We start from the raw sequence: 23,850 nt of genomic DNA, 5'->3' as shown, positions 1-23,850 counted from the left end.
GTCCTGGTGTCTCAAAGTGAATCTCAGCTGGAATTAGATGATAATGAGAGAAGAAATCAGGATAATGGAGTAGCTTAGTAGCTTCCATATTTATTTATTTAAGCTGGAAAAGGTCTATTCAGCTCAGAAATGACCTTGAGACTCCATCAAGACAAATGAACTATGAGTGCAAACATCCTTACCTGCATGTTACTCAGTTATCAATGTACAAAAATCAGAGGATGTAAATACATATGCAAAAACATCAGTATGAATAAATAAAAGATTCAAAAAGACAAAAGTGGAATATTTGAGCACATACTGTAATTCTTTTGAGTTTATTTTTTATTTAATCATATATAAACACATGTAAATACATACACTGTAAATCAAACAATATTTTAAGGCTCTAATAAAACAGATTAGGTGGTTAAAAAATTCACACTAAAAAAATACAAAACTGTCGTGTCACATAAAAAAAAAACTTATCAAAACAAAGGTAAAGAAATCACACACATTTTGACTGTTAGTTCATTTTAGTTAGCAAGGGTGGTTCTGGACTCACAAACTGGGAAACTGTCACACATCCTTTTTATGTCTTAGGCACTTCATTTCATTCTTATATCATCTAAAGATTCATAGAAAGTCCAAAAGACTGGAAAGCAATAACCTATATTCATTAAGGTGAAATGAGATCTTTTTACTTTAAGAGCCTGGTGTCATTAGAGTGATGGATGCACTGCACCGCAGTGAACACGAGTGAAGATGACGGTAAAGCTTGGCTTGGAACAAGATCTTCATCCCAGCGTGCTCAGCACAGAGGTTAACTAAATGAGTGACAGAGCAATATCATCTGTCCCCCTTCGGCTTTCTCTCGTTTCTGCTGTTTAGTGGTCAGCTCAGCAGAAAGACAACAGAAGCAACAGAAGGTTTGCAAGAAAGTTTTAATGAAAATAAGCTTTGAATGGTAAAAACTGTAGCATCCAGCTATGGCATTAGTGTTTGCTGATGTGTGGTCCAGTCCGTCAGTTCCTTGATATAGTTTGGACCAGATATATCACTGTAGTTTTCGGTGTGCAGAAGGAATGGGTTTTCATCACCAGAACCTGAGGAGCATAAAACAATATATAAACCAAATGAGTGTGGGCCACCCCTAAATTGTCGATGTAATGTTTAACATCAAATGGACTATTTAGCTATAATAATCACATATTTCCAGGGCCAGGTCATGATTTTATGACAAATAATTGTCAAACATTTTACCTGAAAAAATAAATGTTAAAATAATCCTACAATCTAGATCCCTTTTTTAAGAAAAAAAGAAAAGAAAGGCCCAAACAACAGTTTTCTAGACCCATCCAAGCAGAATTAAATGGGATCACGTCTGTCACTACAGCATGGCTGCAGTTTATTTGATGTTGTTTGGCAGCACATGGGCCTGTTCTCATTTAAATGTATCTAATCTATTTTATCATTTGATTAGATTTGACCAGCTGTCTCAGAAAGTTAACAAGATAAGGGAATAAGGAAAGGCCGCCATAGATTGATATTTATTTAGTTTTTCATCTCAAAGAGCGTTTCACTTCACTCAGTCAAAGAAAAGTTTACAAGATTTATATTTATGTAAATTTTCATTTGCATTTCCTTTGAGTTCTGGTTGAGTTTGAAGTCATCCAACCTATGCTCGCCGAGTGTAAATTTTTTAGAAATCAAACAGTCGGTGGCTGTCCTGACACACAAAAATACAAAAATTCATACATTGCCACTGGTCCCACAGAGTGTGTGGTCTCCATCCTCGCTGCTCTCCTGTCTGGTTCCAGAGCTCGGTGCTGCTGAAGTGGTCCATTAGCTACAGAAAACAAAACACTGGGTCACCCAAAAAGAAAACTACAGCTTCAGAAAACAGGAAATACCAATAACTGTCATTTCTAAGCAGGTAAACTAAATCAGTTATTTATTGCTTTTCCGTGTGGGTTTTGAGATTATATTATTTTGGTAAGAAAACTGAGATGTAATTAATCAGTCAGAATATAAAATAAAATACCTTAAAGACACTCTCAGTATGTTCCTGGCCCTCTGGTTTGGTTTCCCACATCCCTGCACAATGACAGTAATTATGATCTGTCTGCTGTTGAGATCATTTATTTGGAACTCTAAAACAAAGCGCTTTAACAACAACACGTCTCACCGTGTGCTTGAGCGCTGTTAAACATGCTCTGTGCGGTAGTTTCCACCTTCTGTGGCATGTCTGAAATGGGTCTTGTTGCTGTAAGTTGCCAAGTGTGTGTGGTGTATGGATCCTCATGTTTGCATTCCCCTAAACTGGTCTGTCTTTCTCTGGGTCTGCTGAACAATCGCAGACCTGATGGAGGAGGAAGGACAACAGTCACGTTAGGAGCGATGATTTGTTACTTTCAACATGAAAGAGGAATTACATTTTCAGTGTGTTTCTTACCTCTCTTGCGTCTGTGTGTTTGAGAGGTGGGAAGCATCCTGTAGACTCTGTAAGCATTGCTTCCTCTCTTCCTGCTGTGCTCCCGCAGCTCACAGACATCAGACAGTGAATTCAAGGCACAGCGGAAATTTGCTTTCCATGTTTTGGGATCTGGCTTGTCTTTGCCTGGACGGTACCGCCCTGAAGTTAACAAGCATAGAGACAAACATATGTGGTGTTTGTAGGATCTTTTTAACACAAAAATAGAATTTGTTTCTTGAAATAGTTCTTTGCCCCATATCTAATAAAAACTTTTTAAAAAGCATTTTCTGATGAAAGTTAAAAAAAAACAGTTTAATATCTACACTTTCTCACCTAACAAAACAAAACAAAAACAAAACAAAACAAAAAAGAAACATAAAAGAAAAAATGTCTCATTTTAAAAATGGCTGCATAGTTAAAGTTTTTATTACACGAAACTTTGCTCAAAAACTGTGAAATGACTGCATTTCCAGTGCTCCAGACGTGTTACATATGCTTGTTTTCCTCTGTAAAATATAACAAGTACTATATGTGTAACATGCTTGTGTGTTTTGCATTTTGAGAAACAGTCCCAAATATAATACGCACAACTTTGACATCTTATGAAAGGCTTATAAATTTCAAGGCCCTGCTTGAAGGTTTCATTACATACAAGATCATCTAACAAGAAAGCCAAGTAAGAGCTTCATCCCAGCCAATACTATCCAAAATTATCTACTTTGTTGTTGGATGTGAATGGTTAGTAATAAGAATAAAACACATGTTAAGTTTAAATATTGATAAATATTGTAGCTTTGTATCAAGCCATCTGTATTCTGGCTTACATATAAAAGAGCAAATCATTTAAAAGATTGCTATCTTTTTTTTTTAACACCACTACATTTTTGGCTCCTAGAAAAATCTACCTGTTATCAAACATATCTGAGTTTGAGGAAGTACGGAAATTTATAAGGTAAGGCTTGTGACTGTGTGCCAACTCTGTCGGCAGAGTTTTAAAGTTAATTATAAATTTAAATCCACAATATAGCAACTCTGGACTAAAATCCACTTTCCTCAACCACATTTTATTGAACAAGAGGAAGAAAAATGACAGAAACTGGAGCCAAAAAGAGAGAGATGAGACATGAAAGAAACCACTCCATCTGTAACAAAATGAAAGATCAGCAGCTTGCTAATGGCAGCTAATGTTACTGTGTGTTATGTTTATGTCCAGTCATACTGTGATGAGGTCAAGGCTCCAGCCATGACTAGATCACTGCTAGCTGACAGATTTTAATTGAGGGTCTTTGCATTACCCAGCTTCTTTGTACTTGAGTGAGAGAAGACATCTCAGCTGACTTCTCTAAAACTCAACAGCAACAGTACGACAGGCCATGAGAAAAATATGTTATTTATTTTCTGGGTTTCCTTTTAATGGTAATTGAGCTTTTTTATGATCAAATTTAAGAAAAAAATAAGAAAAAAACTGAACACAAAAGTTAAAAAAAAAACAATATACCCAATTATATGAAAAAAAAAAGGAATAGACTAGGTCCAGAAGAAGGTGAAAAAGTAAAAAAATAAGAAGAAATAAATGAGTAAATAGATTAGAGGGAGAACCCTCAGTTCAATAAAGTTTGGAGATCCACTAATTTCTGTGCCTGAAGTTTAATTTAGTATTTTTTCGCCCCATGAATGTATGCTGTGGATAGCTCCAGAAAAGCAATCAATGAACGTAAGCAATGATTGTCTCTGAGTGAACAAAGAGTACTGCTTCCATCAGTAGCAACCAGCAGTAAGGCCAGCTAAGAATACCCATTTCTTGGATTTATGTAGCTACAGCTGATGTAAATCATTTAAAATCAACATACACGGGGACAATGGGATTCAGATGTTGAATAATTTAGCCAAATTTTCTTTAACAATGTTCCAAAAACTCCTCACACCAGCACATTTTCATATCGTATGTAGAAGGTGCCGATTCTACCAGGAGGGCGCAGATGAAGTGTGAAACTGGGGTCAGGCTTAAGTTTTAAACTGTAAAGTCTTCATGGTGTCATATGTGTTCTAAGAATAAAGTTAAGGTGAATCTGCTGATGTCAGTGGAAGATAAGTTCCTTTCAAAACCGACGGTACAGATGAAACGCTACCTCTGCTCCCACTAGTCTCGCATACCACCTTAAGTAATAAATGTTAGTTAAGCAGGGGTTGCCATGTTTTCAATGCAGTCTAAAATTGCAGATGAAAGTAGAAAGTTAAATGTTGGTTCAACTGCCTGGAGAGCTCCTCAAATGAGTCTAGGTCCCAATCTCCAAACATTTGGCTAAAAAAATGGATTCCTTTGGCAAACCCCTATAGAGTGGCTATATTTGATCGGTGGTGAATGATCTTTTTAGATTACTTAGCAGTTGAAATGAGAAATAAATGTAAATTGTGAATTTAATTAGCTTTCATTGTGACTTTACAGACTAGGGTGACCACCAAGCTAACAAGCAGCAAAGTTTAGCCTTTCCTCAGGCCTGATGGTGGTTTGTGTGTGGTCTAAAAGAGCTGATGCACCAGGTACTCAACAGTAATATCACAGTGTTGTGGAGTACACCCATACCCATTTCACCAAGACAACCATTTTATGCTTATTTTATTTTTTTATTTTGGGTGTCTTGGAGGATATGTTATCTCAGTGTGTTGTGTGGAGGAAGTTATCAGCTAAGTCTCAAGCCAAACAAAGTGCCTTCTGCCTTTAAATAAGCTGATCAGGGAGTGAGCATCACAGCTTGTTTTCATTTTGTTGTCTATGAATACTCGCTCAAAGAATCTCCTCTCTGTCACAGCATTTATGGCACTTTAGGAATATGATCTCTTATGCAGTTTTCCACATACACAAACAATCATCAGTAACTACTTTATCAGCTGTCTGTGAATTGTTCTCACATATGTTCACCTGGTGAGACATCTTAACAACAATCATATCTAAGTCCATATTATATACACAGAAAGTCTTATTATTGACATCACAGAACACATTGTATGACCAGAAAATGACATCACCCTCAACAGCTGCTACCTAAAAATATTAAATATCATCAGCTGGAAGGTCATTTATCACAAGTCCTTCTGCCAAGTGAGTGCACCAAGTGTGTGGAGTCCTTTCTCAAATTTAGCACTGCTGTACGGTTTGACTCTCACTCAGTTCTGAGACCATAATTACAAACGTAAGTGATGAAATCACTGGAGCTTTAAAATCCACTATGGATCATTTACATCAGACAAGGGCCAACATGAATTAATGGCGTACAGGGAGCAGCAGCTTACCTTTACACATGCTGCAACTTCCCACCTATAAGCTGTGGAGCTTTTTTTTTAACCTCTTCTGTTTGTTTTTTACAGGCTGAGCTGCTGAATGTATTTTTTCTAGATCTTGTGAAGCACATTGATGTTGTACTTTGACAGCAATATGATCTCCCTGCACACTCACAGTAAGTGAACTGGAGCTTTCCCATGATGTGATGCAGCTCTGCAGTCACAAACCATGACTTTCCCAAGACAAAAGGACAGAAGGATGAGCCATGTTTTACCTTCTTTAAAGTGTGGGCAGAAAATAATTATATGATTTACAAACTGTGAAATATAATTCAATTTCTTTGGGTCTCTGAAAGAAAAGCTAATTATTTTGTTTACTAAGATAAATGTGTTGCCTTTTTTTTTTAAAAAAATACACTTGTTAGGCCTACTGTGTAAGATGCCAGATAAGTGAACTGAAATGATTACACGTGTTTTCACTTTGGCGCTAAGCTTACTGTATTTATTTAAATGGTTCAGACATGTTTTATTTGAAGTAGCAGAGCACCCTCCAACACTTTACCAACTAAATGAGTTTACATCAGGAATGTGGTAGATCTAGAAAGACTGAACTCTACAACCATGGCAGCACTTCGTTGGAAATACTTCAACCAAAAAGGTAACGAAACAATCAGCAGAAAAACAAAACAGACACATTTTACCTTGTAAATGTCTTGATCCAGAAAGTGTGATATCTTTAGTAATGATACAGCTCATTAAAGAATAACGTTTGCCTTCGTTTCTTTGGTTGCCCACTTGTGGTGGTTAATATCACAACTTTAACCACAGACAAATAAGTTCAACAAACAGTTCTGTGCAGAGATTCAGTATTATTGTTTTATACATTAGATACTGGAAATGTTACTACTGATGTATCATTAGAATTAGATGTTTATATCCATCCATCCATTGGCTATACCATGAATTCCAAGCAGGTACAGCCAATGGAACAGAACTAAATTCTGAAATGATGAAATTGTGCTGCTGTGACCACAACAAAATCTGTTTTATGTTTGCAGGCCTCTCTGTGGTTTTACTATTTGTTCTTCCATTGGAGCATTCAGTCCTTATTGCAGTTGTAGTGCCACATAATACAAGATTAGACTGTTGGAATACATGAAATTAATGAAACGGATGAAAAAATCATCTGAATGGATGAAAGGACCCACCAAAAACATTTTTGTTTGTACAGCTCTTACCAGTGTGCATGGCCCAACTCCTGAAGAGCGTAGCATCCCTGTCAATACTCCAGCCATGGCGAGCAGCATGTTTCCATGGGATTTGGAAGATGCGTGCTGACTGTAGGATAGAAAACACAAGATAATTTTGCTTTTATCATTTTGGTGTCAAGAATCTTGAATAATGTCCACTTTATTCTAAGTTCAAAGTAATTTCACCCACATGAAACAACATGAGCCCTGGTGTGTATGTTGGCAGTCTGTGTAGGTGTAAGTAATGATGAGGGTAAATTAGAGGGGAGTACCTGGTCCAGCCAGCTGACACCTGGATACTTCCCAGACTGAATCTGCTCCTCCAGCCACGGCCTAAGCCTCAGCCGGCCCGGTTGCTGCATGCTGCAGTCTGAACTTCAGGTGTGCAGAAAGGTGGTCACTGTTGCCAGCTACGTCTTAGGCAGGAATAATCAAATTTCTTATGAGCTCAGATTAAATCTGAGGTTAAAGTGGGTCATCCTACCTACTTGACTACGTTCTTCCAATCAAAGAGCTTGCAGTTAATATAATCCCGCTCCTCCTCCTTTAGCAACTTTCCTCACTGCTGCAGAGAGCTCCTCCTGTTACAGGAAATACAGCCTTCTCATATGTGAGGCTGATGAAGTGGCTGTATGAAGAGGGTTGATATACAGTAGCTTGTGGTTTGTTAATCAAACACAGGATATATCAAAGCTATAATTTTTAACTGTTTAATATATTAAGTCATCGTAATTACAATACTTATCATCAATTTATATGGTAAATGGTAAATGGACTTGACAGTCAGATTGACCACTCAAAGCGCTTTACACTACTTATCACATTCACCCATTCACACACACACACATAGGCACATCGGGAGGCAACGTGGGGTTAAGTGTCTTGCCCAAGGACACTTCGGCATATAGTCAGTGGAAGCCTGGAATCAATCCGCCTACCTTCCGGTCGAAAGACGACTGATCTTCCTCCCGAGCTACAGCCGACCCTTATAACACTGGTTTTATTGTCATGTAAGCCAGAAGCATTGTTTTGTGCAACAGTTTAGTTTAGAAAAATTCCTACCTAAAATCACATGCTATTAATACCAATATTTATTAGAAAAATGCACAAAATTCTGGCATTTTAATCAACATCTATCACTTAAAAGGAAAATGTGAATAATTAAAAACAAAGACAACTCAAAATATGTCACCTTTATATATATTTCAATCATTTTCTACAAAGTTAATGCATGGTTATAATCACACATTTCACTATTGCACAGAATACCATTGTTCCTGTTTATTCTCATCGTTGAAATGTCTCTGCTTGTTTATTTGTGGTAAAACATGCTGGGTTAGTATATCGCTCAGTTCTTTGGAAATGACTTAACAGCTCCAGTAAACAGCAATGAGGAAGTAATTACACAACAACAGCAGCAACAGCTCTAAATGGTAGCTGAGTGCTGTGAGAAACCACACCAGAGACATCCAGATCAAATGTCATTTTTATGTTCTTTATTAAAATTGCTGGAGCAAGATTTAAATGGATCTTCCTTTTTTTTTTGGATTTTAAGGTTATATTCTTCCAAATATTTACACATAAACGCATTCTCCACTTGCTTTGTAGAATTAAATTTGAAAACCAAAATGAAATAGACAGTGCTCTTGCAACATTACCTGTGTTGCCAAATTGTTTGCTGTAAACACATTTTTATACCATTATATGAAAAATAGTTGCACAAAAATAGAAAAACTGAAACTTTATGGGTATACACTATATCCCAACATACTATGAAACTCAACACTATATACATGGGTAAAACCCTGATAACAAAATGTTGTTAAAGTGCAAAGCTTGCTTTCAATACAAGCAAAAAAAAAGGTAAAAAAAAAACAAAAACAAAAAAACAAAAAAAGCATAAAACGCCCAAGAAAATTTTACAAACCTCAGAGTCTATTTTGTAGCTGTTGCCTAGCTCTCACTTATTTAACACACTGATCCACTAACTGATGGTATCATGGAAATGCATACCGCATTGGCCGAGTTGGCAGATAGTAGCATTGCTACTATCTGCCAACTCGACACGATGTTGCTGCAGCCTCAAAGTTTAAAGCTAAAATTAAAGTCCTGGCCAGTGAACTACACACTATGATAAGCACTCTCTGTGTTTACTGGCATACCGTTGTCTGCAGACATCAATAAAAGAAAAGGTGTTTGGAACTTATGTTGGCTAAGGCATCTTGGAGCGTCATTACCGACATCTTGAAAGAATGGGTTTAAGCAGTTTTGAGGGATCTTGCTGAAAGGTTTCTCCTGATACTTCCCTAAATCTCCCTCTTGATCACTGCTTCTCTCCTCTGAAAACAAGACACCTGGCTGAGCCACTAGATTCTGAATCTGCTGGTAGTTGTCTTCCAGTATGATGTGGGACTCATGAAAAGGATTTTTGTTTGGGAGTGACGAGAAAGTTGAGGCTGGGTGAAAGAACTTGTCAGAGTTCTCAACCCTGGTCTCAGGCTCACAGGAGGTGGTCATGTCAGTGCCACTGGAGATGGATGACAAGCTGGAGTCTTCTGCATATGAACATTTCTGAGGATCTGTGTTGTACTGTTGATACATGTCTACTGACATGTGAGGTGAAACATCTTGTCCAAAAATGCTCATGATCATGCTCTTGCTGGAATCGTGTAAGTCATAATCCTGTTCAGTCTGCATTTGGACCTCTGGGCTGTCTGCTGACACACTATTAGAAGAGTTGGGACAGATCAGAGAATAAGAATGATTGACTAACTCAGATGACCCAGAGGTGGATCCATCAAATCTGATACCATCCGGACTGAGTGGAGCAGAGAACAATCCACTGTCTTTGCTTGTAAATTGACTGGTTTGTCGCTGCGGTACTAGGCTTATGCTGGGGAAGATTCTGGAAAGATTTTCCATAATAATAGTTGTAATGTCAACATGTGTGTCGGCATAACTAAGATGTGATGAGTCAGTGCTGCTGCATTCACTCTTATGGTAGATGCTGTCTATGAATGGCATCAGTAACCTGAAAACAGAGAAATTGTTACTTTAACTAATCACATGCAGCACAGTGCAGGTAGTATCCTGCTGCTGCTGCATCGGTGCAGTACTGACCTTTGCTGATTGCCATTTGGAATGAGTTGGTCAACGCAGATGGGCGAGACCCTTGATTTCTCAGGTTGCAACAGCTGAAACAAGAAGGATAGAAATGATTGCAAGTGAAATAAATTTTAATCTAGTGATGGAAGACCCTGCCAAACAAGCTGAAAACTACTGTCTACAGACTGAGGACTGAAAGTGTTACATGTATGAGTAATCAAGTAAACTGCAAGCAGAAAGTGTCTCACCCCATCCTTGACTGGATGCACTATAAGAATTTTTGGATTTGGAAGTTTGTCCCACCAATCATTTTTCAGCCTTAAAAAAAAATAAATAAATAAATTCAAAAATATATGAACACAGTTACAAAATGTGCAACACTGAAAAGGAAAAACCGATGATGGATGCAATGCAGTGATGGAAAGGGGTCAAAAACTCTTCTTTTATCTGCATGACTTACTTTACATAACAGCAATACATGGCAATGCTGATGATGATTACAGCAAGACAGAGGCCGACAATGATGCCGAAGAACAGGGTGTTGCAGGAGGCAGCTGTGAAGTGCATGAAGTCAGTTTAAGAACATTTCGCAAACGGTACAAAGATAAACTGAAGAACACAATTTGCATGTTGCTGTGCAAGTAAGCCGGTAAAAAAGACAAGGTATTACAAGCCCCTCAGGCAACAACGTCTCTGCAGTGCTAAACTTGTGTGTATATATATGTATATAGTCTGTGAGGTTGTTGTTATATTTTATTTTATTTTATGTATGGATGTAGTGTGTGTGTGTGTATGTATATATATATATATGTATATATATATATGTATATATATATATATATATATATAATGTATGTGTGTATGTATGTATGTGTGTATGTATGTATATATATGTATGTATATATATATATATATATCTTTATATTATAACGGTACATATTTTTGCTTTTCTTAGACTTGTAAATAATTTCTATTGCACTTTCTTGCTGTGATGCATGTTCACCTTATTTTGCCTCTCTGTACTTTATTCTATAACAAGAGCTGCTGTAACAAGTGAATTTCTCCACTGTGAGATAATAAAGTCTAATCTAATCTAATCTAATCTAATCTAATAAACACAAAACTCTGATTCCACGTCATAGTGAAACTATACAGGAAACATAAATATAAACATTTAAAGATTCACAAATGTGAGAGCAGCTCAGTCTGGGACACTGGTTGAAGGTGATGCCACTGTTAGCTTGGACCATGCTGTTTATATCACTCGCTCGAAATTTCACTCCAGTTATATCACATTATTATCATCATATATATTATAATTACACTACACTTTGTATAGTGAAAATTAGGAAATCTTGCATCAAATACTCTGAGAAACTGCAGGGCCCTGACACTATTCTTGTTTCATTGTTAAATGTGTCAGGCTGTAAAGCTTAACTTGTCATAGACATTATTACTTATTATATATATAAACTAACATTACCAACACCGATGAACCAGGTAGGATCATTCAGAAATATTGTCAGCTTACTTTGTCCACCTGTCTGAATCAAAACCCTGAATAATAAAACGGTGTTTTATGATTAAATGATTTCATTATTGAGTCAAGAAGAATTTATTGGAAATAGAAAAGCACGTTTATTAAAGGTGTTTATGACAAGCATTCAATGCTAAACAAGTTTGAGGTTTTTATGATCTTTTTATGTCTGTTATTCTTTAGTACCCTTTTTTAATTCTAATTTTTATTTCTACTGTGTTACTTTTAGTTGTACAGCACTATGGTCAACAGATCTTCCTTTTAAACGTGCTTATAAATAAAGTTGACTTGACTTTTGGGTGGTGTAGCTAAAGAGGAAGAGGGTTCACCTGCGAGTTTGGTTGATAGTTTCGTCTGTCCTGCGATTGACTGGCGGAATATCTATTGTTGCACTTGTTTTTCTAAGGAATAAGCCACTTTTATACCATTATCAAACCCTTCAGAAATTTATCTCAGATTCCATTTGAATTTTAGGGCTCTTAATATGATAAGAAACTCAGGATAAATGGGGAAAAAAAAGAGAAAGAAACAACAAAATGACACTTACGTGTTTTAAATTCCCACTCGTTGCTGATGTCACTCAATCGGTGATTAAGCTCTGAAACACTTCTCACTCTGACCACGTATGTTGTACTCCACTCCAAGTGTTGACCACTTATCTCATAATACTGCTGCCCTTTAACTATAGCTGGTGAGATGGCTTTCCAATCCTGATACAGAGACATACATTATGAAAACAAAGATTTTATAGCCAACCTTTCACAAAGTCTCATGGACAAACTATCTCATGTTATACTTTGTCCCTACCGTTGCTGTGTCTCCTTTTTTATAGTACACCAGTTCTGCAGTCAGTGGAATACTTGTGTGATTCTCCATGTTTGTCCACCAGCTGACTCCAAAATTGCCATTGCTTCCATCCACCGAGGTGATTGCTGGGGTTTTGGGCTTAACTGTGAAGAGACGGAGGTGACAGAAGTACAGTGATTCTCTTTAGTCCTGTTTTCAGTCCATCTTTGTGAAGAATTGTGGACTTAAATAAAAGTCAACATACAGCTCTCTGTGACCAGGATTGTTTTTGACTCCAGACTTTTTTCTCCTTTCCTGACCGTGGCAGTATGAGTCTCTCCGAAGATGAGAGTCATTTCCACATTACAGTAACACTGTTCAGGGCCACACTGACGGAGACTGCAGGTCATATTTCTGTGGAGTACAACATAATATTGCAAATTCCATGTTTGTAGGTTCTCAACGTGATTTTATTTATTTATTTGTATAGTCATAATCAAGAATACAACCTACCCATACCCGGAGTCGCTCTGGAGATTCAGCTCATATTCATGGCAGTTTTTAAGTTTCAGCTGGCAAAACATCCTCTCATAGTCGTTGGTACATTGAAGATTTGCGTGGATTCCTGCACGAAAAGCGCATTACACAGAAACTCATCATAGAAATCATTATCTCACGAGATATTTAAAAAATGACCATTTACATACCAGCGACATTAAGCGAAAGCACAAGTCCGAAAAGAAGCAGGAAGAAAGCCATCCTGATCCAGCCTTCAAGTAAACACGAATGGAAAACTTTCCCCTTTTGTGTCGCCAAAAATGTGATTATTTAAGTTGGAAAGACAGTTTTCGGATGTTTAAATGACCCATTTAACACCACATTGGTACGATTGATCGTACTTTTCCCGCAGGAAAAATAATATTAAAACAAATCGTTGGAACGAAAGTTGCCTGCTGCGTTCCTATGACCGTGCGTGTCTTCCTGATTCAATGGAAAAAAGAAAAAAGCTTTACAGGAAATGTTACGCCAATGATTCTGAGGAAGTCAGTCACACCTCTTCCACTGCAGAGGAGAGAAAGAAGGCTTTGTTTGTGTCGACAGTACGGTCTTGTTAGATAAACAAAAATTATGAAAATAAAAACATATATACAACAAGTACATCAAAGGTAAAAAATAAATGTGTTGATAAAGTAAAACGGTGGTCATATGGATGAATACAAGTACATTTAAACAGAAATGTGACTGAAATGACGAGTTTAAACATATACAAATGATAACAGGTAAAAAAACAAACAAAAAAAAAACTAAAGAGTAAAATTGATGGATTTCATTTAAAACATGTGTCTGTTTAAAAAAAAATTAATTAGAAACAAAGAAATAAACAAACAAAAATATCGTGATAGATTACATAAAAAGATTAAAAAAATAAAAACAAACATGATAAAACCTTGATGGATATAGTTGGTATAACTTTACTCACACTCACACACACACACACACGCACACACACATACAGATCGATAGCTAGATAGATAGATAGATAGATAGATAGATAGATAGATAGATAGATAGATAGATAGATAGATAGATAGATAGATAGATAGATAGATAGATAGATAGATAGAAAAATAGATAACGAGTCATTATTATAACTATATATGTCTCTGTCTTCATGTCGAGTGCTTCGCCCTGTTTGTTTTTAATGAGTTTTTGGGCTATCACCAGTGCAGTGCATCCTTTCTTTTTTATTTATTTATTTAAATCTGAGGTGAGAAAATAGACAAGTGACCTAAAAAAACTGTTTGTTTTTTTTAAAATAAATAAATAAAATCACAGATACAGCACATCTCAGCATGTTCTCACCCCTACCTCCATTCTCTGTCCACTTTTAACACCGTAATTAAGGACAGCAGATAATGTATATAAACAGCTTCATTAAATGGACATTATACTTAAAATCCAGCACATGAAACCAGATGAGCAACTTCACATGATGTGAAATAATGTTCACTTAATTACACAAGAATATTTGTTGTGATGCTGTTCTTCTTAGAAACATTATTGCATATTAGTTGCAGAAGCGGTTCAGTTTACGAAATACCTTTATGCTGGAATGGTTATTGTGTTGACATCCAATCAGCTACTAAACGATCTGAACATTTCTCAATTTTATATGATAGTTTGACAAAGTGTTGGATGCAAAAAAAACTAAAACATGACATGACATTTGAATAATTTGACTGGCTTTTTAAGATTTCTTCCACTGTGCATATGGGAGAGAAGTTTTTCATTTGTAGGGAAAATAGTCAAAACTGATTTGAATTTAGTAGCCAAAAGTCTGCAAATGTACAGTGTCCTGAATATTCTATCAACAAAATGCAGGCAACATTCACATTTCTAGAAATTAAATCACTCAAAATTATTTGTCTAAAGTTTTCTTTGTCCTTTTTTTATTCAGAAAATTAGGCCCTTCGAGTGAAAACCTCCTCATTTCAATGTAATTTTGCAATACTAACTGCAAAGCAACAGCTCAGCCTGACCACTGATTATTGTGACACAGTTATAAGTTAGTTTTATTAAATAAATAACTAAAGTAACAGAACATTAATTTTAGTTTTTTTTTATTTTTGTAATGCCACAGAATATAAATTGCTTCTTGATCAAATCCTGGTACTTTTGAAGAATTAAAGTTAATCTTAACTGATGCATTGTAGTGTGCAATAATGTGTGAAATTTAAGCAGGTTTCTGTAAGCAAGCGTTCCTGTCGATGCAGTCAAGAATGCGCAGCAGTTTTATGTGATTACTGACAGAGTTGTCATCAGGCACTAAGGAGGGGAAATCTGCTTTACTGAGCATTTCTGGCCGCTTTAGAGAAGCCAAAAGATCTCTCCCTCTGATAACTGTTCCTCGAAACTAGACATGTGTGATCGTGCAGAAACACAACTTCAGCAGAGTTTGGCTTCACTTATGGTGGCTTCTTTATCACTTTAGCCATTCAGTTCACATCACAGAACTCTTCATCAGAGCTCTCATGCCCAGCTTGGACTGCTGAATGAAGCTCACTGAGGGTAGTTGTTTTGGTGCCACTAGTGACAGAGGACAAGTTTTTTTTTTTTTTTTTTTTTCCATATAAAATTACCCAAATTCCAGCATTGTCCCAGTCATAACACATCTGTTTGCACAACAGCTGAAACCACTAATTATGTGATGATTTGCAGGAACATATTTGCACTTGCTTGTCACTTTGATCACTGTGTCATTTATGGTATGCAGAATTTTTCAGAGCAACAGAACTATGACAAGGGGAAAAAAGTTTTGACTATATTTTCACTTTTATTTTAACAGATAATGGACCTAAAAATATATCTGTCTTTTTTTAATAGAAGTATGAATTTGGATAAAGAGCTCAGTATATATTGTTATTAAGTCATGTATATTAGTAATTAACACCTTCTATATTGCATGTTCAATGACAAATTGTAATGGGGGGGCTAAAATGGCAATATGATGCTACTAAGCATTTCAAAATTACTGTATACTGGCAAGTAAATCAGTAGTAATGTGATCGGGTTACTGTATGATATTTAGGAAGAAACAGCTAGGCATTGTGCAGTCCATACTGGTGTATATTTAACCACCTTTTTGTGTTACTCTCTGTGTGTGTGTGTGTGTGCGCGCGTCTTCACTTAAAAAAACAATAACAATAATACCTATATATATATATATATATATATATATATATTATTTATTTGTTTATTTTTTACATTTCTGCAACCATTTCTAGTTGATTATTTAAGCTGAAGTTGCTCCCCGTGAACTTGTTCACACTTGGGCACTCAGTTGCTAATCATTGTTTGCATTAATGATCATTTTTAAAATAACACGACAAAGATTTGGGCTCACTTTAATTTACATCTTGTCCACAGAGTGGCGCTAAAGCAGACTGAGTCAACTATGATCTGTAAAACACGAAGAAGAAATAGAAGTTTACAACATTCGGAGCGCTTACCCTGATAGCAATCAGCACACTGAAATCAAGCCGAAGTTTAATTTAAACATGGAATATTATTTTTCCATGTTTCCATGCTTTCCGTTTTCTTATTCATTAAGAGCTCTTTTTACTGGAGCGCCTTCGGTGACATTTAAGTAAAAATAACCTTACTAAACGTTTAGTTAGCTAAAGGTTAGCCTGTTAGCTGCTGCTAAGTGTCGGTGGCTCGGGTTGATCTCTTCTTTGACTCAATGTCTGTCAGACGAACTCTGGTGCAATGTACTGTGTTGTCTCTGCAAGATACCTGCGTGTTTTATCCATGCTGTAAAGGTTGTTTTTCGAGGATCGATGCTGAACAACATGATGCGACGAGGTAAAAACATGAGCCCACAGCCAAAACGGTTTTGGTTAGTTGTGGTCGAAGAGCCGTGTGTCTGGAAAAACTTGACTTTTTGTCATCTGTTTACCCTTTCAGATACAGGTGCTCCAAGTGTGGTTATAGATGTATGAGGGAACAGATTGAATACAGATACCGCCTCTCCTTGAGAGTAACCCGGAACAGATGCATATTTGGTGTAACGGTGTTTGGAAACAGCTTGAACCAATTTTTCGGCATTCATGCAAGTGGATTACAGAAGTAAGTCCACCTGTTCCAATTTTCTGTAAATGATCATACTTTGAAATGGAAAATTACTCCTCCTATATGGTTACAGTGCTAGTATAATGTAGATCCAACTTTAGATGCAGTATACATTATTGTACAAGGGTTCCCTCAGAAGTTGTTCAGCAAAAGATAAGATATTGGTAAATTATATGGCCAATATTCAGTGGAAACACTATATCAGCACTTTGAAAAGTAAAACAAACTTTTTTTTTTCTTTGAAAACTATATTTCAGGGATCACCAACTCCAGTCTTTGAGGGCCGGTGTTCTGCAGGTATCGGATGTGTCTCTGTAGGAACACGCCTGATTCAGATGACTGGTTCATGAACAGACTTGTGCAGAACTTGACAACAAGCTCCTTGAGATCCATTTTATTTAAATCAGGTGTGTTGTAGTAGGGAAACAAACAGTAACATCCAGAACACCTGCCCTGAAGGACCAGCATCGGTGATCCCTGCTATATTTGATGAGGTACAGTTTGAAATCTCAGATTGTGATCATCTCTGTAAGGGAATGTGAATTATCATTGTCTGTAATTTTGTAGGTTAGTGGAGACTGAACCATCAACAAGATCCACGTTGTTGGTAAAGGCCGTCAAGGACTGTTTCATTGGTAAACATTTCATCTTTGGTATTAAGGTAATAAACTTATTATAATGTTGAATATTTTTGGACATAGGTTTGAAACAGCTCTAAGTTACTTTTACTTTGATCTTGGATAGCTTTATTTGTGTAGCTGAACCTGACAGTATTGCTCTATTACGAACTGTGCAACAGGCCAGATCTGTTAGGATGACGTACTTGCTGTTGGCTTATATTGTTGTTGATCCTAAAAGCACCAAATACGTAACAAAAATAAACTCAACATGGTATTTCCAATGTAAGAACTGCAGTGGCACAGGCCAGTTTGAACAGCGTATGATTTCTTTATATCATATTGAATCAACAAATTGAACAGGATACTCTAAAACTCCAACCTATTTGCTGCACCTTGATCAAATTAAAGACACATTACCGGCTGTTCTTTTTTTAATTGTTAGCTCAAGATACAGAGTTAATTTTCTTGCTATCTCGAGATAACAGGGGTTGTTATTTCATGATAACAAGATAAATGATCCCGTTATCACAAGAAAACTGCTAAAAAAATCATGCGAGTATAAGTCAGATTGATTAAATGTGAAATTTGATGTGTAGCAATATGACATGATCAGGTGATGAGAAATATTAGTTGTAATCTTATATTTGATTTGAGCTTAAAATGAAAAATGAATAATTACGAGGGCGTGGGGTAGGGGAGTTGATTTATGTTCAAGTAATAAGGTAACAGTTTTTTTTATTTTTATTTAAGGAACATGTGATGCCTTGATAACCATGTCCACAATGTCTCTCTGTTCTTATTTGTGTCTTCTAGTTGAGTGGCGCAGAAAATGGACGTTTCTTTGAAGGTCATCATACAAATGGCTCTAATATCGGTGAAACATCCCAGTTCATTGCCAGTCAAATAATTCTACCGAATGCTGAAAATCTAGCAGGCTGTACAGTGGTCAGATATTATCAGTGTCTTCTTCAGAAAGCCTCAGAATTGGAGCCTGATTGCAGCAAATGCTGCAGACTTCCAGCATCAATCCTGTTCCTGATTCCCAGTCAGTCTCCAACCAGCAGCTTCAGTAATTCCTCTCTGTTTGCCTCTGGCTTTCTTTCCCAATCCCTCCTAAGGTGAGGAAATGATATGTTACTTTCTGTCTGGGGATTTTCTGGTAAATCATCAGACAGCTGTTTTGTTGTACAGAATTTACATTACTCCACAGTTTCGTTTCTTTCCTTCCTAGATCAAAACACCAAGACTGCACCCTCTCTCCCACCCCTCCATTTGAACAATCACTTGGACTATTGACTTCATCAGCAGAGCAGGAAGAGGGCTGCAGTAGCCAGGAAAGTGTGGACGAGAACAGCAGACTTAAAGACAATAGTACAGAATCATTTCCTTCAGAGAGCGGTGGCCTGGGGAGCCAAAAGGTGAAAACCCCTCCTCTCCCTTTGGAGCTCAGTTTTTATGATAGTCCATCATTTGCCAGAAATTCAAACTCATCTGTGAGAAGTGTTGTTGGAAGTAGCCTTGGTGTAAACACTTGGTGTGGTTCCTCCCAGCCCGGCCAGAACAGTTGCAGCCTCACCCAAAAGGAGTTTTATACCAGACAACACACCCGAACACTTTTGTCAAGCTCTTTGGTTTGGGAGGATTTGCCTTTCTCTGAGAGTCTTGCAGAGTTTTTATGTGAAGAAAACAAGAATGTTGATGATGTTGGTGAAACGGGACCAAGTCTGAATGTCAACTATCAGAAAAAAATAAAAACTTTTCTGGAAAACACCAAGCTGGCTAGTGGATCAACTTCTGCTAGTCAGAGAAAGGTGCAGGTAACCACAAGCAATTCACTGAGTTTACTGGATGTCACAAATGTACTTTCCCCAGATAGACGTGATGGACGTGATCTATCTGATCAAGTCTGTGAAACTCCTGTAAAATCCTGTAATCAGGAAGATGACAAAGCTTCTTTGTGTTTGGAAGAAGAGCAGCATGAGGGGGGCAGTTACAACTGCTCAGCTGACTTATTTGGGAACTCTTTTATGATCAGCATAAACACGGAGACGAGCAACGTAGAAAATTTGAAGACAAACGTGGACACACCATTTTCCAAGACTGGTTGTCAGCACTTGACAAATAAACACACACATGTCAGTCATGTGACGCCACACAAACGGGAAGAAGCAAAAACTGAATGCAGGATCAGAAATAGTTTAATTCTACAAGAAACGCATGATTTCGAGTTTGTCCCTCCTTCTCAGTCCACCCCTGTCGTGAAAGTTCATTTAACACAATCACCTTCCTTCAAAAACTTAACGGGTGAGTCTACAAAAGAAAATGTGACAGACAGCATGACATTCAGCAAACGAAGCCACAGACTTTCTCCAGAAAAGAGGTTCAGGAAACCAGATAAGAATAAAAGCCATGTTCAGGTTGGGAAGCATGGAAAGCTGCAGAGAAGGAATTTAAACCTGGAGTCAGTGAAATCATTGAATCCTAAACTCGATTTACAAGCCAGTGATGTGACTGTTTGTAATTTGGAGGATGATGAAGGAATTGTTGCGCCTACACCTGCTGGGAAAACACAGCTGAGCATGTCACTCAGAAGAAGACGGCATTCTGAAAGCAGCAGCAGTGATCTGGGTTCTTCCTGGAGGGGACGTCAGGAAGATGGAGTTGATTTGAAAAGACCTGTCTTGGATCAAACTCTCACATCATCACATAGAGGTCTGCCACAAAAAGGAGACTCTGCTAATGAGACAGTCTTTAAAGGGGTTCTCGATGGATCTGATGTTGACGATGAGAGCCAGACCTGTGATTGGTCTAGAGACCTGTTCTCTGATTCGATCTGATTGGCTCTTTGTCACATTGAATTTAATGTTTGTTTTATTTCATGTTGGCAACCCAGTTATGTTTGAGCTTGCTTTTGGAAGAGTGGCCCTGCTCCTACTGCTCTTACTGGTTGTGCTTTCTTGCACTTGTACAGTTTGTGTAGAAACAGATTTATTTTTTCAATTTATATTTTAAAATTATTGAACTTCTATAAAAGTTTAAATGTGTAAAGAGGTTACACTGAAAAGAGAGATGTGCACACATTTCCAGAACACAAGTTATTATGAGTAAAACCAAAGTCACTGTGACTGTTGCATTTTAACATGCTGACACTTTATAGTAATTATTTATTTTTTTACCAAAGGGATCATAATTGTCTCTGCCCATAAATAAGAAAAGTTGATTAAGAACAAGAAAAAAAATAAATTTTAAGCAGTGCCTTAAATTATAATAACTGACAGCTGCTATGAGCCGGTTGTCCAACCCATGAAATTGTAATTGTAAACTTCCTTCATGTGATATTGAATAAAGATGACCCCCATTCCCCCCACTCCCCTCCCCCCCACTCCTATTTTTAAATCAGTTTTCAACTTCCTGTCGTGTTCTGGAAAGTTGTTAATGGACTCAACGTTATGGCTGTGGCCCAAGTGTGAGAACGTGGTTGTCATTATGGCTGTGTTGTGTATGTATATTTAGACAGATGTGATGTCTCATCTGCTGCTGTAGGAACAGCTGAAATGAAAGATTTGTGATTCTGAAACATTATTTTTTATTGTGCCAAACAAATTACTTATTCAGATGTAGGGGCAGAAAATGGAGCAAAGGTCCTCGGCATGAATGGAAAGGGGGGGTGTCGCACTTCTGGTCACATCCCTACCGTCAACAACTGGGTCTGTCCAGTCTGGTATGAGTCATGCTACTCCCTGGCACTGCTTTGGCTGCTTCCACAGCTCTTAAGCAAGCGTGCTGTTCTGGTGCCAGTGCTTGTGTTTTTACAAGGCCATTTAAGTAGGGATGAATGTGGACAATGTCATGCTAAAGGAGGTAGGAATATCAGCTATGACCACTGGTCTAGATTTAGGAGTTAAAAGAAAGAGAGCAAGGTGAAGATGTTACATAGATGTGTAAATATAGAAACTGGACAGCAAGTACTGGTACACAGCTGGAGCCTTGTACTGTATGTGTTGCAGAAACAAGGCTGGTGTGTGGTCAGATGAGATTGGCATGATTGTGTGTGTGTGTGTTTTGTCATGGGTCAGGGCTGTTTACTCAGAGCGTGCAACCAGAAAGGCATTTTGAATACATCAAGTAGACTCCTGATTTTGATGGTATCCTAGCTTTCTTTTAACTTGTGCAGGAAACTTGACAACTTAATAACTGCCATGAAATTTGGTACAGACGTTTTTTTAAATGAATCCATGTGATGATGTGGATCGGCACTGTTTTTGTTGTTTTTTTGTTAAAGACACTAAAAAGCCCAGAAGATTACTTCTGTTTCTCTGCTGTTAACAAGCTTTTTTCAATCTCTTAAGAGCTCCATGCCTGAAATGGAAACAGAAAATGCTAAAGACAGCATCAGATTAAAAAGACCAGTAGTGTATAAAGCAGATAAAAAAAAAAAAAAACTGCTGTTAATGAATCTAAATTTACATTTGCTTCTGCACATTTTTCCTTTACAACAAAAATCCAGACGTGTTGATAATCAAATGTGTTCTGACATTTTTTTGCAGGTAACTGCTTAGATCAGCTGGTACTGCATATTTAACTGTATGAGTATTGAAGGGTCCACTGGACCAATGCCAGCTTGTACTGACTGCAGGCGTCTGCTTTTGTATAGGCTGAAACGTACTGACTGTGTAGTATGTTCAGACAAGGCTTCTGCTGATTAAGAGCCCCACAGCCCAACTTGTGTTTAGGAAGAAAAATAAAACTTCTACCTTGTACTAGATGTTAGCAAGTATTGTTAGTGATGAGAGTACTTGATGAGCATGTGACACTATAACATTCAGCATGAGAATTTATCCTTCAACATTTCTCGAACAGAAAGAATGTGACCATCTTCCACATTTGGTGGGGAAATGAACTGATACGAATCTTGTTGCCCACTTTGAAACTAATGATAGTAATTTTGTGGTGTCACGTTGAAAACGTCTGAAATCTCCATGATTCAGTTTTTTCAGCTTCTTTCCAGCAGCCAATATTTAAAAATGAAAAAAATCATACCTACAACTCAGTAACCTGTCAGGATCAGCTTTATTGATAAACCTTTTGAACAAGGAACTTGTCTTTGGTTTTAAGGCATGGAGGGGTAATAAGATTTTACTTTTGGTTCAGGTACCAGTAAGAATACAAAGATGTTTGATTTTATGTACTACTTCACTAAAAGTGGTGAGTTATAAATGGGACTCATCTAACCATTAATTACTTCTTGTAACTCAACTCTTAGACAGTGGAAGTTTTATGAGTTCAGTCCAAGAACGTGGTGTGTTTCCAAAAGCCGTGGCTGTATCTGTGACCACAGGGGACACTCTCTTCTGCATGCAACTGATACAGCACATGAGTTATGTCACTGCATACTGGGTGAACGGAAAGACTCGAGGCCACTATGTGTCGAGCCTACATGGGCCGCTCTGTGAAAGAGACCACATTATTTCAATTCTTAAATCCTCGCCCTGGCTTCCAGTTCCAAATATAGAATTGAATGTAAGCCGCTACTCATGGCCTGTAAGTCTCTCAATGGTTTTGGCCAGTAATACACAAACATCTTGTATATGCAAGGACCAGTCAGCTTGTACTGTACAGAGTTCAAACTACACATGGTGAAATGGCTTTGAGCCATCATGCTGCCCACTGCTGGAATTCGCTTCTCAGTGTTTACTTATTTTCTGAATTTAGACTTAAAAATGTTTTATTTAATGAACTTGTGCTTTTATGTTTTGTATTTTTTCTTTTCTTATTGTGGTTAACATTTTAATGCTGTCATGAAAATTCTGATGCATTAGGCAATGGATTTTTATCTAGTATTTCTTCATATTTTACTAATGCTTTGCTGTTTTTATCATATTTTTATACATTCTGTATAAAAATGATTATGTACAGTATAATCTTGTCATTTATATATGTGAGATATATGTGTTTATATACTGTGAAAGTTATTCTCTGGATACTCTGACTTCATTCTGTGGTCTGAAAGCAGAGCTACATGGGTTAATTAGTGATTCTAAACTGACCACAGGAGTGAAAGTGTGAACGTGCATGGCTGTTTGTCTCCATTGTCTTGTGTTGGTCCTGTGACAGACATATGACCTGTCCAGGCTGTACCCTGCCTCTCACCTGATGGCAGCTGGGATAGGCTGCAACCCCTTTGTG

At 37.3% G+C, this 23,850-nt stretch overlaps 3 protein-coding genes across 6 annotated transcripts; 1 reads left to right on the top strand and 2 right to left on the bottom strand.

Moving 5' to 3' along the window:
• Positions 1–302: 302 nt before the first annotated feature.
• On the bottom strand, positions 303–7,463 carry LOC121641575 (interferon regulatory factor 1-like). Its single transcript, XM_041987796.1, has 7 exons — positions 7,257–7,463; positions 6,973–7,072; positions 2,435–2,614; positions 2,168–2,341; positions 2,024–2,076; positions 1,738–1,828; positions 303–1,085 (listed from the first exon to the last, which is right to left on the bottom strand). Exons 1-7 carry the CDS (start codon positions 7,344–7,346, stop codon positions 967–969), a joined length of 807 nt encoding a protein of 268 aa, XP_041843730.1. The 5' UTR covers positions 7,347–7,463; the 3' UTR covers positions 303–966.
• A 995-nt stretch (positions 7,464–8,458) lies between these two features.
• LOC121645215 lies at positions 8,459–13,524 on the bottom strand. 4 transcript variants are annotated; one of them, XR_006011397.1, is made up of 10 exons: positions 13,120–13,523; positions 12,926–13,037; positions 12,678–12,826; positions 12,434–12,576; positions 12,174–12,336; positions 10,550–10,643; positions 10,338–10,407; positions 10,105–10,178; positions 9,055–10,015; positions 8,459–9,009 (listed from the first exon to the last, which is right to left on the bottom strand). XR_006011397.1 is itself a non-coding variant. In XM_041993609.1 (10 exons), the coding sequence occupies exons 1-9, from the start codon at positions 13,169–13,171 to the stop codon at positions 9,106–9,108; spliced, it is 1,767 nt and encodes a 588-aa protein (XP_041849543.1). In that variant the 5' UTR covers positions 13,172–13,523; the 3' UTR covers positions 8,459–9,017; positions 9,065–9,105. The 4 variants fall into 4 exon arrangements, 3 of the variants coding, with proteins under 3 accessions (XP_041849543.1, XP_041849551.1, XP_041849534.1); XM_041993609.1 differs by having other exon boundaries at positions 8,459–9,017; positions 9,065–10,015; XM_041993617.1 differs by having other exon boundaries at positions 8,459–10,015; positions 12,932–13,037; positions 13,120–13,524.
• A 2,828-nt stretch (positions 13,525–16,352) lies between these two features.
• Positions 16,353–23,624, top strand: ddias (DNA damage-induced apoptosis suppressor). Its single transcript, XM_041990454.1, has 5 exons — positions 16,353–16,777; positions 16,880–17,041; positions 17,612–17,705; positions 18,478–18,782; positions 18,896–23,624. Exons 1-5 carry the CDS (start codon positions 16,656–16,658, stop codon positions 20,499–20,501), a joined length of 2,289 nt encoding a protein of 762 aa, XP_041846388.1. The 5' UTR covers positions 16,353–16,655; the 3' UTR covers positions 20,502–23,624.
• The last annotated feature ends 226 nt before the right edge of the window (positions 23,625–23,850 follow it).

The sequence above is a fragment of the Melanotaenia boesemani genome, chromosome 1 (assembly GCF_017639745.1).
Source record: "Melanotaenia boesemani isolate fMelBoe1 chromosome 1, fMelBoe1.pri, whole genome shotgun sequence".
Classification (NCBI taxonomy): Eukaryota; Metazoa; Chordata; class Actinopteri; order Atheriniformes; family Melanotaeniidae; genus Melanotaenia; species Melanotaenia boesemani.
This window is presented reverse-complemented; position numbering and strand designations above follow the sequence as displayed.